General features: G+C 40.1%; 1 protein-coding gene across 1 annotated transcript in view; it reads left to right on the top strand.

Moving 5' to 3' along the window:
- GALNT9 (polypeptide N-acetylgalactosaminyltransferase 9) overlaps window positions 1-14,295 on the top strand; it is a 161,602-nt gene that overhangs the window by 127,285 nt on the left and 20,022 nt on the right. The window contains exon 7 of the mRNA XM_052797384.1: window positions 13,520-13,705. Coding sequence (XP_052653344.1) covers window positions 13,520-13,705 — 186 coding nt within the window. The remainder of the gene's footprint in view (window positions 1-13,519; window positions 13,706-14,295) is intronic.

Here is a 14,295-nt window from a genome sequence, read left to right as displayed (position 1 = left end):
AAGCTGAGACACCAGATGTCTTCATGGTCTAAAATATTAGTAATTAATCTGAATTTGTAGTGTTTCTGCATTAGAAGAAGCTTTTACTTTAATTGCCTTTTTTTGAAAGTGTTATTCTAAGTAGATCAGCACGCTAAAATTTGCATTGTAAAAGATTGTTTTGGAACAAAGCAGGATCTAATGAGCATATAGTAAATCCCTTGGCTCTGCAGCAGAGTCACAATAAGCATAATAGCTCTCACTGAATGAATCCCTTGCAGCCTAAAAGCTTTTTTCTTTAAAATGAAATAGCAACCCTGCAGGATTTAGTGCAGACAATATGCAAAGATCATTTAAAGGGCTGTTGTGGAAAGAGAAAACAAATCAGGATGATTCCACTTAGGGTCCTTTGAAAAGACCCTTTGTGATCACTTCATTAGACAGTCTGTTTCAATATTTTCTTATTCAAGAATGACTTTATTCTAATGGAAGCATCAATAAATCCCACTCTTTATTCTTCCTCCCTGTGGTCTCAGCTAAAATGCCAGGAAGCATGTTATCATATTTCAGCCTTCTTACTGAAGGTTGAACACACAGTAAGTATTATTTCTTTAGTAAAAGACTGAAAGTGTGAACTAATGGTATTACACAAGAAAGCTGAGAACTCACTTTGGGAAAAAAGAAAAGTTGAACAACTTTTGCCTTTTACCTTCATCCTGGCTTAGCTTAGGTAACAACTGAAGGGAGATGTTATTGGAGGTTCTGCCTAGTTTTAGGCTAATGTGTTTGCTTGCCTGTTAGAAAAGGTGTCTTTGAGTTACACACTTGCTGTCTGCCCTTTCTGCAAAGTAGTTTATCTCCCAGACATACTAGGATAGGCACCCTAAATAGTGTGAACACCATTTCATTTGCCAGTTTGAAGGCAGATAATTGAAATCAGACTGTTGAGACAAATGTTGAGAAGTTGCCCAGAAATGTTGTGGAGTCTCCAGCATTGGAGATATTCAGAAGCTGCTGGGACATGTTCCTGGGCGACTGGCTGTAGGTGGTCCTGCTTGAGCAGGAGGGGTTGGACCAGATGACCTCCAGAGGTCCTTTCCAGTTTCAGCCATTCTGTGATTCCACAATTCAGCTGCCACATGGACTGATGTATATGACTCCAAACTTGCTGTATAACTTTTTTCCTCTTGTTTTCTTTCTGAGTTCAAAAAGTTTAAATCCAAAATTTGGCGTTATGAATAGACCAACCCCAGAGGTTTCAAGTGTGGGTGTTTTAATTCTAGGACCTGGCTTTGGCTAAGGCTTTTAATTTTGCTTCTGGGTTGGAGGTCCAATTTCTGCTTTAATTTAGTCAGAGGAAATAATCCCTGTTCACCCAAGATATCAAATTAAAATGGGAAGGGGGCTGAAACATAAAACTCTTCCCCTCAAAAGCTCAAAGACTGTCTTCATTTGACCACAGATCCAAAGCCCAAACCTGAACCTAAACTAGGTGCATACAAACCCCATCTAAATATGACAATCTTTGGCTTTAGCTCTATCTCAGAGATGAGTTTAAACTAGTTCATGCTATGGGATTTAACCAAATCTGCTCCTCTGTACTTGCCACTTTTTTTTTTTTTCCCTACTGAGGAGATGAGTTTCTTGAAGAAAAGTTGATTTCTGAAGGAGTTGTCAGTTTATGAACAGTGTCCAGAGGTGACAGCCCTGGCTAGGGCAAGGGTGGAACTGGCCTCAGATCAAAAACACAGTGCCCTGCTACGTTATCTGAAGGACTGATTTTTGTTAATACAAAGCCTTGTAAACCTCAATGGAATGAAACTGCTAATGGGCCAAAGGCATATAATGACTAAGTGCCAGTTACTATTTTTAGGTAAGATTTTCCAATAGGAAGTCAAATGTTTAGAAAGCTGTACTACAAGTATCAGCATGGTTAATAGGTTGAATGCCTCTCAGTTTGTTCAGGCAGTGATTGAGTAGCTGAATGATTGAGAATATACTGATCTTGACATATGTTAGTGGAAATTGAGACAGCAATGACAAGTGTGGTCAATGCAGCTATTTTATCAGTGATGTTTTTTAGAAAGTGTCCCAGTTCTGTTCTCTGTGCGTTAGTTTTGTACTCTTCAAGAGACTGTTATGGAAGTGTCATGTGAACACCTCCACATGTCAGGCAAGGCATCCCTACTCTGACCTTCAGTATTCTTGCTAATCTTCTCCTGGCACCTGGCAGTGTGCTTCAACCTGGTTTGGACTGCTGCGCTATGCTCAGCTGATCTAGTCCTGAGCCTCTTTTAAGTAGTGTCCAAGTGAGCACTGGACTATGGCAGCTAGTATACTGCTGCTTGTGTTTCAGGAGAAGCTTTGGAATTCACTAGTCAGCATTATTTGGTGGTTTGGTGCACGTTAGTAAAGCTCAGAGTCTGGCAAAACAGGTATTTTCCTAAGAACTTAAATGTTGCAGGAGCTCAGCTGCCAATTTTCTGATGTAGGCTTAATGTACGTATGTCTTTATCCCTTGCCGAGACTTGAATTTAGAGGGAGATTTTCTCTATGGTCTTTTGGGATAAGTGAGAAGAAACAACCTAAAGCAATCACATGAATGAGAAGTGAGGAACAAGGATGATGGGCTGGTCTTTAATGCCGTTTCATGCACCCTGTGTGGATTGTATTTTTCCAAGGCCAATTTGTTGAATTTTAACAGTTACGGTACAAACTGAGTCTGTGCTGACAGATTTGCAGAAATGACTGATAGCAGTTCTATTGATTTGGAAAAAGGTTGAGTAAATTTGTAAGAAGGCAGAAAATTATTCTCATCAAATGCATTCTTAAGGAATATGTTATGAGAAGCATTTGCGTGGGATAATTACCAAACGAAATTAGAGATACGAAATTGAATTTACTTTATACAAGGAAAAATGGCTGGGGCTTGCAAAAACCAACACATCTGGTATTAGAGCAGAAGAACATATCTGCAGCCTCTTTCAGACTTGAGGAGAATTCAGAGAAAGTTCTTATCTCTAGTCTATGAAGTTTAAGGGTGTGCCTCAAAGCAATCTCTTTTCTATGCCTGTCATTTACGTGATAGGAGCTGTTAACATCTCCTGGAGTGTTTTGAGGTGCCAACATTCATTCATTTGCTAAGAAAAACAAGTCTTTGAAATTTAAAAACTTGCCCTTAGATAGGCTGTCCTTTCTCTCTATTCCCATTCCTCGGTGCTGCTTCTCCTGTCATAGCCTAATGCCATCCCTAAGCAATGATGTCACTGAGGTTGATGGTAGATAAACAGTGCTTATCTGCACCTAAGGTCAGCAATACAGAATGTACCAATGTTTGCTATACACCATGCCTGCCATGTTGCCTTTTTTGTTATTACCTGTTAAGCTGCCATCTCCCCAAATTCTGCTCCCTCAGCGCTTTCTGGGGCCAACAGATCATCTACCACATCCTTTTCCATTGAGGGACATGCTGACATCATGCCTTCAGCAGAGGGGTGAGCCACTGTCCCCTGCGTGGCACATGGTACATTGCTGCAGCTGGATCAGTCCGAATCAGTGGAGTGTCTGGGTAATTCTCCTGGTGCCTCTTTTGGGCAGGTACCCCAAAGCAGGCAGGCATCCAGGGAACTTGTGCCGGCAAAGGTAGATGTCATGATCGCCAGAAGCAGGTTCTGCTTTGCAGCCATGTGAATCCTAGGAGCTCAGGATTGGGAATGAGGAGCAGGCTCCAGAGCCCAGTGATGGAAGTCTGGTATCCGCATAAGCTCTCCTAAAATTTGAGTACAGACCTGGCTGCATTTTGCCATCATTTCGGTCTTGCGCTTAATTCCTGCTATGCTTCGCTTGGCTGTGAAGCCTTCTCACCAGCTCCTCAGGAAACAGTCTTATCAGAGCAGGTGGTCTTTGACCAGTATTGCTGCAGTTATAGATGAATTTCCTAGCAGCAAACAAGAATTCCTGAACCACCTTGGTTTGGACTGATATTTCAGTCTTTGCCATGCCAGTTAATGCATATTTGAAATCCATATGTAAAGCATGGCCTATGCAGTGTTGCATACTACAGGTAGCCTTGAAGCTCTTGTTTCTCTGAAGGTTTTTTTGTAATTTCCAGCCCCCATCACCAAGACATTTCAGAGAGTCTGGAATTTTCCTTTCAGAAGGGAATTCAACTTCACGCATAAAATCATAAGCTTCTTCCCTAGACATGCTTTTTTCAAAGGTGCAATATCCTTCATAAAAATTGTGCAAAATGTGGGTTTATGGAGATCAGATTAGTGGTTAAAGTATATGGGACATTTTTAATATCATTTTAAATCCTATCTTCTCCCTCCCATAGCACCTAGTCTATTAATTTATCGGACTTCGTTCTTTACACACAAAGCTTATCTTTACAGCAAGACAGCAGTTGCTGAGTGCGAGTTTTTCTAGAAAATGTTTCAATTTCTTCATGCTTATCTAGTTTCTTCTGTAAGAAGGTTAACAGAAGGGTTTTATCTTCTTACTATTGTTACATCTCAGATCTTACATGGCTTAAGGTTCTGTGTAACCCCTAAGAAACATGTGAAGGACAACCTCTAAATTTGCTACTGAAAAGCCACCAAAGAAATTTAAAAAAATGTGCATCAGTTGAGTGTCTCATTGTAAGAACACTGCCTTTTTTCTCTGAAAGCAATTCATCTGTAAATATTAGAAAAACCAGAGGGAACAAAACGAAGAGGTCAACCTCTAATCAATTCTAACAAATTTTAAAGGCTAACGAAGTATCAATGAAATAATTGTTTTACTCTCCTACAAAGAAAAGGTGCCATTTTGAATCTGCCATGAAACTTCACATTAGATGACTCCGCAAGAGGATCTAACAACACACCCTTGAACTTTATCATAATAGTTTTTGGAGAAGCAGCTAGCTTCCAAGTATTCATTGTTGGGGCAACTGAAATAATAATAATAATGATCATCATCATCATCATCATCGTGAAGAGATAATACTAGTGCCAAACATATACTAAAGACTCGTATGACTGCGTCTGCTCTATCCTCCATATCTACACTTCTGTCTCCAAATTAAGTTCATGCTGCAGGAGCCAGGAAAAAAACCATGAGGAGAGCCCCAAGTGAAATTCAACCCTCCAAAGTCAATAGTCCATGAACACTGCTGCATGTTCCCAAGCCTTACAGGGCAGCAAAAGCATTGGGGGCTAGGTATTTACACACCTACGTTAATAAGACTATCGTAGTGACAGAATTAGCTTTTATGTGTGAGATTTCATCACACTCCCTATATATCTGCTATTAGCAGATTATCTCTAAACCGCTGTTAGCAGGAGTTGAAACCAAAAAGGTAGGGATTGTAATAGAGACAATGTCATGATCAGTCAAGCAAGGACCCTTTCGGGTCCTGTGATTTGCAAGCATTGGTCAGAAGTTTATCCTGAAATCTTTGACAAAACATATCATCTGTGGATCTTGAGATGTGATTTCTTCCTTTTTTCAACTCTTTTTTTGGCAGCTAAAAGTCTCTCTGATGTAAGCTGTTTTGTCCCAATGTGGAAAGATTTTTGCTCTATAAGTGGACCATTAAATAGCACAGGCTATTTTGAAAACTCAGAGCTGGGTCTTTTTTAAACAATAATTATGGCTGCCTTTAAAGATCGTGATAAAAATGTAGTTGATGAACAAAACGAGACCATGTGATTAAATTTTCCATATGACGTGTTGATTACAACAGCTCCCTAGTTTCTAACAGCTTCCTATGTGAAGTGAAAAACAGAGAGAGAGCACTTTATCTAGCACATCTGATTAAATATGACTCTCTAGTCGGCACTGAGAATACGTGGAAGAAAGAATATCCATAAAACCCCATTAGAAAAAAAGAAAATGTCAGGCTATAAATTACTTTGAAAAATCTGTTTTCAGTGAACTATGTAAATTGTCAATATCAGAGATGCAAGAGCCATATGTGTGCTATATTCGTGCTAATTTTTTGTTTCTAGAGTAGGCACTAGAAGAGTTGCCACATCGATTAAGGACTGGAGGATAACTAGAGAGCTCCCGTGTTTCAGATAGGAAAGGATCTTATTGTCATGTTTCAAATTTACTTTGAAGAATCCCTTACGATTCAGACCTTGTTGGTCCATGGCTGGCTGGAGAGAGTGAGGCCAAAATGACAGTATCACCTTCCTATGCATGTTTTTAATGTTAAGCATTATCTTTCTGTTTGACTTCATCAGAGTAGGAATTTTCCTGTAACTTTGCTGTACACATGGATTTTATTTTACACAATGATGTTAAAAGAACTGAGAAGGGCCCAGTGGTGCCTGCTGTTGTGAATTTACTACCTGGGTTGCGTGTCCTTCTGCCCTTCAGGTATTGCAACTTTTGCCAGAAAGTACTTAGACTTTTTTCACCTTGAGAAACCACAATTTAATCACTTTGTCAGATGCTGTCATTTGGGTGGTCTGTCGCAGTGATTTAAGGCATCTTTATCTCCAGGCCACAAGCAGTCTGAGAAGGGCTGTGAGCCTACTGGCCTCCTTAAAGTTTGATGGGCAGGTAGGCTTTTGAGGCTTTTCCAGCTGATAAATTAAAATAAAAATACTTCTGTGGAAAAGGTTGTGCTTTGGCAAAATTTCTAAATGAGAAGAAATACCTTTTTTTAATGTTGTCAAAAGATTGCGTTTTGCTATTTTTGCAACAAAGGTTTGGGTTTTCAGTTTAAACTGACCTTTCAGATTGAAATATGTTTATATTAAAAAATCTTTTAACACCAAACAGATCTTCTGAAAATCATCAGTGGTTCAGTTTAAGAAAAACATTTTGGGGGTAGGTTTTTTGGGGGGGAGGAAGATGGAGGTGGCAAAGAGCCTATGTTTCAACTAGTGAAAACATTTAAGATTGATGTCATTCTTGACAATTTAGGTCAGCAAAATTTCCGAAACATGTGGAAATTCTTTCGTGATAGGAAAATATTTTCCAGTCCTGCGTAGGTGTGTGTGGGTAGTCTAGAAGACATCTGTCTCTGGTAGGCTTTGCTTTGAAAATTGAAGAAAACCTGAGATCCCTGACCTTTAAGAATTCCCACGCTGGGATATCATAAAACAGGGATATCGGAGCTGCTTTAAAAACTCCTCCATCCCTTCTGTTGCCTTCACAAAGAAAAGAAAGTCTGAAATCTGAAAGGCTACTTCTATGAAGTGCTGCTCAGGTGGAGTTCAGAACTGTTGCTATAGAACATCAGAGTCCAGTTCTAGCATAAGGGTTTCATTTCAGGATGTGCTGAACATCCACCTCTGAAGTGCTGCCTCTGGCAGAAGCCGCTGCAGAAATGCCAGGTAACATGCTCTGTTGGGCATATTAGAAATGGGGGGACCCTGCTGCCACATGCATGTTTTGAAGCTGATTCTTTCCGTTTTCTTACTGCTGGAAGACGTAGACAGTGATTATTGCTTTCAGCAAAGGACCACTGAAATACCTGCAGGTTCTTGGAATCAGGTAAAGCATAAAGCTGCTATGACACAATTGCAAGTTGTACAGTAATAGTCCCTTCTGGCACCACCTCCAGAGAGCTTGCCAACTATGAAAAATGCGCTCAAAGTCTAAGATTATTGCAAATTTCATTAATTGCTTGATTTTCTGTATTATTAGAGAGCAGGACTAATCCCAGCTCTCTTTTGGAAAAGTGAGCCAATGTTTACTCAGCTGGTTTTAAAAGAGGTGGAGACCAACGTGTTGCAAATGTTTGGTTCGCTCTGTGTTGGAGCTGCTTTGGCATCTGTAAACTTGCAGTGTTCAGACCAATGGACAGAACCCGTGTGTCGGTTAAAAGAGGCTGTGAAATTGTTAGCAGAGGGTAATTATTTGGAAGCAAATCCCCCACACGCTGAGGTCTCCTTTCTACTATTACATGTTCTTGGATACCTCATCTCTACAGCTGCTTGAATCAAAGGTGTATTTGATGGAAAAAGTAGTTGCAACAGAGAGTCTGAAACTTTTATTTTTCTCTCTCACGGAGCACCGAGGTGTTTAAACTGCAAAATTCACAGCGGGATGCAAAGTTCTTAAGGCTCGTGATCTTTCTTTCCAGTCTAAGTTTTCTAAGTTAAGAGAGTTAACTGTCTCCTCAGCTATGCCTTCATACCAATGCCATTTTTATTTTTACCTACTGATTTTGCTTTTACTGAGATCATTTGTACCAAATTAAATAACCCTGTACACTTGGCTTAGTGTACAAAATAATGTCATACATTAACTTGTGAAGCTGTATGTTTGGGGTTTTTGACTGAAACAATGAATAATCTCTATTATTAGTTACTTGTAGATTGCAGGCACCCCCTTCTCCTGACATTCCTAAAAGCATGCATAAGAATGGCCACAAAATATTGGCATTTCATTGCCATTTTTGGCACGAATCCTTTCACTCATTAGTCAGTAAACATATATTTTCAAAAAAACAGATTGGCTGAAGGTAATGTGGGGTGCTTTTCCATTTAGGGAGTACTAAGTCCATGGAGAGTAAAGAGCTGTAATCAGTGTGAGCGTCTTGGGAGCTGCAGTTACCCTGTTGCAAATGGCTCACCCGAGTATTAAATCCCATGATGTTTTTGCGCTCTGACATTCACTCAGCAGGGCATGACACTATTGGAAATAGGTCTCACCTGCAGAGCTGGAGGCCATGTCAGCAATGTTCCCTCTCTGTATTGCCATGACTTAGGAACTGATTAGCCCAGCAGTCCAGCCAGCTCTACGTCCTGCTTCAACAATGACCAGGCTTGTTGTTTGACGTTTTTGATTGATGGAATTTTACATTTTACTTTACCTCACCTCCCTTCCTCCTTCCCAAAACACCTGGATTTTGGCCACAAGTGTTGGTTTCCTTTTTTTTTTGTTGTTGGCTTCCTTTTTTTTTTTTTTGTTGGTTTCCTTTTTATTTGGGGGGAGGAAGTGGGGTATTGTCCCTTTGTTTCTTTGTTTGATTCCTTTTTATTTTCCTTTGGTTTCCTTTTTTTTCTTTGAAACTGTACTTCCTTTTTAGGATTCTAATAATTTCATCCAAAAAAAACCCAGACAGACATTTTCTGGATTTTTTTTTTTTTTATTTTAGAAACTAGTATTTTTTTAAAATTCTATTAAAAATGATACTTTGGACCTTCAGCAACAAATACTTGTGGAAAGTGTATTTTGTCAGAAAATTTCTTCTTGTTTGGCAAGAGTTAGAGCATAGCAATTTATTAGCCTTTTCAAATCATGTACCTAACCTGCATTCAGAGAACTTTGGATGATGTGCAGTTTAGGTCATGGTAGACAAGACACTGTCTCATCTCAGTTTTTCTCTGATGCATACAATATTATGTCCAATTGACTACTGTATAATAAATGGTAAACACTTTTCTGTAGGACAGCTATATCTCAGGTGTACAGGAAGAGCTAATAATTAGTGCCAGTAAATCATTGTAGCGCAAACCATGAACATTATCATTCAGTTTGTAATTTACCCCGATGTGGGTACTTGTTCTTCTTAATACTTAATATGTCTGTTTATAGAAAAGTTGATTGAGATAATTAGCAGTAAAAATGCTAAGGTAACACGGTTATGGTAACATTTATATTGCTATCAATTTTGTTTATAGCAGCCTAAAGAGCAATACTGAAATTAGAAATTAACTACAATTAGCAAATAAATTGAGTGTCTCTTGGAATTACTTGATCATGTCTTAAAACGTTGCACAGTGCGATGCTCGCGGAGGCAAAGCCGAATCCTTGGGCTGTAGCAGCTGTGCCAAGTCGAGGAGCACACAAAGCAGCAGCCTGTTTGCTTCTCTGCTGCTGCTGCTTATCAGCTGGAGCTACTTCTGTGCCCTGCCCAGGGCATCTTTTGAACCTCTATCTACCTTACCTTCAGTGGAGCCTGGGCTATTGCCCCAGTTGTTGCCCTCTAATACAGAATTGATGAGAGCATGCTGTGATGTCGGAAACAAAGTTTATTATTGGGGATTTGCCTCTCCATGGGGGAACAGAAGGCCGAGTTTGCTTTTTGGTGATGTGCACCCTCATAGAGACCGGCTCAGAAAGACCGTTCAACTTCCACGTTCTCAGTAAATGAACCTTGAAACACACAGTTAATGCTGGCAACAGAGTGTGAGAGGAATTACTCAGGTTGGAAATGTGTTGTTAGCGCAGAAGACGAGTCATAGTTATGGAAGTTGGTTTCCTCTGATTGCCTGAAACATGTCAATTTGGAGGGACTTGGGCATCATTGTATGCTCACAGGTAGAAACAGTTTGCTTCCCATAGTAAGGCACTTTAAGAACTCTGCCTGATAAATGCTATATAGATACATGCAATTATTTTTCTGGCATAATTTCATAGATAGATGTGGGAAGAAATGGATTGTTTACTACTGTTAAAATGGGTCATTAAATACAGTTTTGAAGATGAAAAGAGGAGGAGAATCAACCGGTTTTAGAGGCAGCCACTGACTCACCTCTCTATCTGTTTCATGCAGTAAAACTTTCCTCATTCTTTCATCCTTCATTGTATTTCAGAGACTTCTTGCAGTTAGAGGCAGACAGGCAATGGTTTTCTGAACCACGCATGTCTTTCAATTCTGTGTCCAGCAGGGAGAGGGTGCTGCTAAACCTCCCCATCCTCTTGATTCAGACACAAGTCTTGAGTCTTCATCTAAACCTCACTTGACTGCTCTTAACTACTGGGATCTTGGCTGGTTTTGGGTGCCCATGCTTGGTTGTACTACTGAAACTCTTTCATTTTGTGTAAGATTAAGTAATCATTGGACTGGAAAGGGAGAGGACGAGCTTCACTCTATACTTAGCAGTGCACTGGAAGGGTGTGGGGATGCAGAGGCATGTCCATGCTCCATTGGACAGCAACTAATCCTTATGAAGTGAAACAGGAGACCTTGTCTGGCCTGAAAAGAAATGACCCATAGTCGAGCAGCCATGGCATTTATCTGGGATGTGGAGAAATGCTGGCACAATGATGTACACCTGATGATACACAACTATCTAACTGCCTCCTCACCCCATACACTGGACATCCAGTTCTCTTTCTTTGGGATTGAAAATCCCATCCTTACCCTGGGAAACATCTCCCACTGGTGTTAAAAGTCACATATTCCCAGAAAAAACAAGTAATTTGGGGTAAATTAGCATCTTCATAGGAAGCCAAATTTCCTTTATTACTTCCTGGCTGTTTCCTTCCTTCCTACTCTTCAGCAAGTTTTGTCTCTTTAAAGAGCAAAACAGGACTGAGGGGTAGGGGAAAGGAGTGACTGAATGTAAATGTAAAGCAATCTAGACGGCTGCAGATGGGGCGGTCACACCACAGTGCAAATTCACGCTGACTGCTGAGCACCAAAGATCCTGGCTGACAGGGTGAGCATTATCTGGCCTGAGGCTGCTGCTGCCTTTTTTTGTTGTGTTTTCTTCAAAGCCAGGTGTCTGAGTTCCCTGTGGATTTCATCTGGGGAGAATTTATCGCTGATAAATAACTGTTTGTGTTGAATTTACAGATGAGCTAAACTGTTTCCTTTAATGTTGCAGTTTAGTACCTTTTTCTTTTCAGGTTTGCATGAGCACTGGCATTTGAAGGAAATAAATCTGTTGCTCAGATAATGTATTTGCCTTTGGTACCAAAATATATAAATAAAAATTACAAGGTCATTAGCCATATCAAGAGAAAGAAAAATGTGCTGTGCATTAAATAGCTGACTTCTAGGATGGTTTGGGCAAATAGCAGTATACTAAAGTATACTGCTCATTTCCCTTTCTGATCATGAAAATCAATTAATTCCTTTCTTTTTTGTAGCACTTCGCCTTTGCACTGGAAACCTTCAGCATTTGTCAGTCCAAATTTATGAGCAGTGTGTTTTTTCAGTGTATTTTATTTATCAAATGCAAATTCCAGTGGCCAGTGATTTACTACAGAACTGTTTGGAAAGCAGCAAATAAATATTACCTAACAAAGTATTTAAAAAAAAAAAAAAAAAAAAGCCAAACTGGGGGGAAAGATTTCATCTGCCACTTCCCAAGCAATTTATCTTTGTCCCTGAGAAGGCAGGTTAGGTGAACTGCCCCAGTATTGTTCTGGAGTGCACCTTGTCTGGAAGTGAGCTCTTATGCTCAGTAAAAGGCAGCCTTGGAAAGCAATGGATCATTGCTTATATTTTAATATTTTTTATTTATTTCAGCTAGACTATAGTACTAGGTGCAGACCTGAGGGAACTGAAACGTGTAAGTTTCACTCACCCTGAATCATTCCTAATCTCACTGATTCAAAGAGACAAGTCCTCTTTATTTCCCACCACGGAGTTCAGACAGTAAATAATCGACAGGAAAAAATTGCATGGTATGGGTATGGTGGTGTCTGGGAAGGGTGGGTGATACAGTCTCCACTCAGCCCCTTTTATCTATCTTCATCAACTCATAAGTGGTCATGTGTTGCTTCTTATGTGACTGGGTTGCAGGTAAAGGTATACAGGATAGTTGCACCAGAGGTTTCTCCTTTGCTTGCTGCCTGGCTGCGGCTGAGAGGTTGTAGGAGCACTGGGTGAGAAATGCGTCTGCTGTGCTCACATCTACTGCCAAGTGTGGGAGTAACCTCTGTTGCTAAATAAATGCACATTTTGATTAATGGACGGATTTACCAAGGCATCCTGTGCTAAGACTTGTGTCTTATTCTTGGCTAAAAGTTCCATGGGATGTCCTGTACCAGGTAAGTCAGTGCTTGTTTCTTACTGAAGGTAGGGCAAAGTGTGGTTGTGAAAGGAGAATTGCTGTGCTGAAAATCAGTGAAGCCTGCAAGGACTAGATTAGAAAAAGAAAAGAATAATTGACTGCCTCACTATCAAAGTCTAAGTTTCCATAATGAGAAAATAAGTGTGTTTCCATGCTTTTTCTGTTGGTATTGTGCATGTGGATAATTTGTTCCTCCTGTTTCCCAAAGGTAATGTTCAAATCCCCACATAAAAGGCTCTGGTGTGGAATAAGTCATCTGAGATGCTTATGTACACTAAATGTGTATCAGATTTTTCTGGCAGTTAAATTTAAACTATTAAAAGTTTGTTAGTTGATTTGGAGAGCTGATACAGTAACCCCCACGTATATAGTGCCAAACACAGCCAGATGATATAACTGATTTTTGTTGAAGTTTCAGTAACAAGCACTAGGTTAAATTAGTCCCTATGATAGAGGTTACCACCTTATAATTTGTCTTCCGCCTAATGGTTCCAAGAAAAATGACATTATGGGGCCATTACTTGGATATTTATGGCATCTAAACTTATGTACCTAACACAGCCAGCTGCATTCACCTCAGACTCATCTGTAGTCAATGCGCAGAGAGAGGGGGTTCACCCCCAGAGAAGGTAAATCGGGCGATCCTTCTGAATCGTTAGATAGTATCCATCTCCGACTAGGGAACACTCTATATGCAGCATCTGAAAAGAAGCAGTTTATTGCCTTAAAAAGGAAAAAAGAAATTTAAAAAAAAAATCATGTAATTGTTTTTCCTCCAACTCTCCCAGGTCTGGCAGTGCGGAGGAAGCATGGAGGTGTTACCCTGTTCTCGTGTGGCACATATTGAACGCACAAAGAAACCCTACAACAACGACATTGATTACTATGCAAAGCGCAATGCCCTGCGGGCTGCTGAGGTCTGGATGGATGACTTCAAGTCGCATGTTTACATGGCGTGGAACATCCCCATGGCAGTAAGTACGGGTCACGTTCTCTCCTGAACAGAGGCGGAAACGTGGATGGCTGTTCCTAGTTAGCTCTTTGAGGTGATGGATATTAGTACAGTTGTACAAAGTGGGCTAAGCTTACGGGGAAGAGTGCTTTCATGCTGGTGCGTGCTTAATACGGAGAGTTCTGCCATATAAACTTGCTTCCTCAGTGTAAGTTTTGTTGTACGCTCAGGAGCAGTGACACAGATTTATAATTTAACTAGAGCACGATGTTACAGGTTTATGTGCTTCCTCAGAAGAAGTCGTTAATTTGGGATGCCATTAAACTTTGAGGTGTTCATATGCTGTGGTGAGGACTACAGAAATGTCCATAAATAAATATCATCATTCATTGTGAGACTCAGTAGGCCTCACCAGCATAAAAAACAAAGTATGCGATAAAAGAATCACACATTAACTAGCTTTATTGTCTACAGGCTGAGAGTTGCAATGTGGAGAGAATGCAACATTCTGTTTCTTACTCTGCATACGAATTGTAGATGGCATGTGGGGGCCTCTAGGAATCCATGTAATATAAATATTAGATAAACTGTAGGTTCAATTTATCACTTTAT

This window comes from Harpia harpyja, chromosome 9, assembly GCF_026419915.1.
Source record: "Harpia harpyja isolate bHarHar1 chromosome 9, bHarHar1 primary haplotype, whole genome shotgun sequence".
NCBI classification, from domain to species: domain Eukaryota; kingdom Metazoa; phylum Chordata; class Aves; order Accipitriformes; family Accipitridae; genus Harpia; species Harpia harpyja.
Note: the sequence above shows the minus strand (reverse complement) of the source record. Positions and strands in the feature narration are given on the sequence as shown.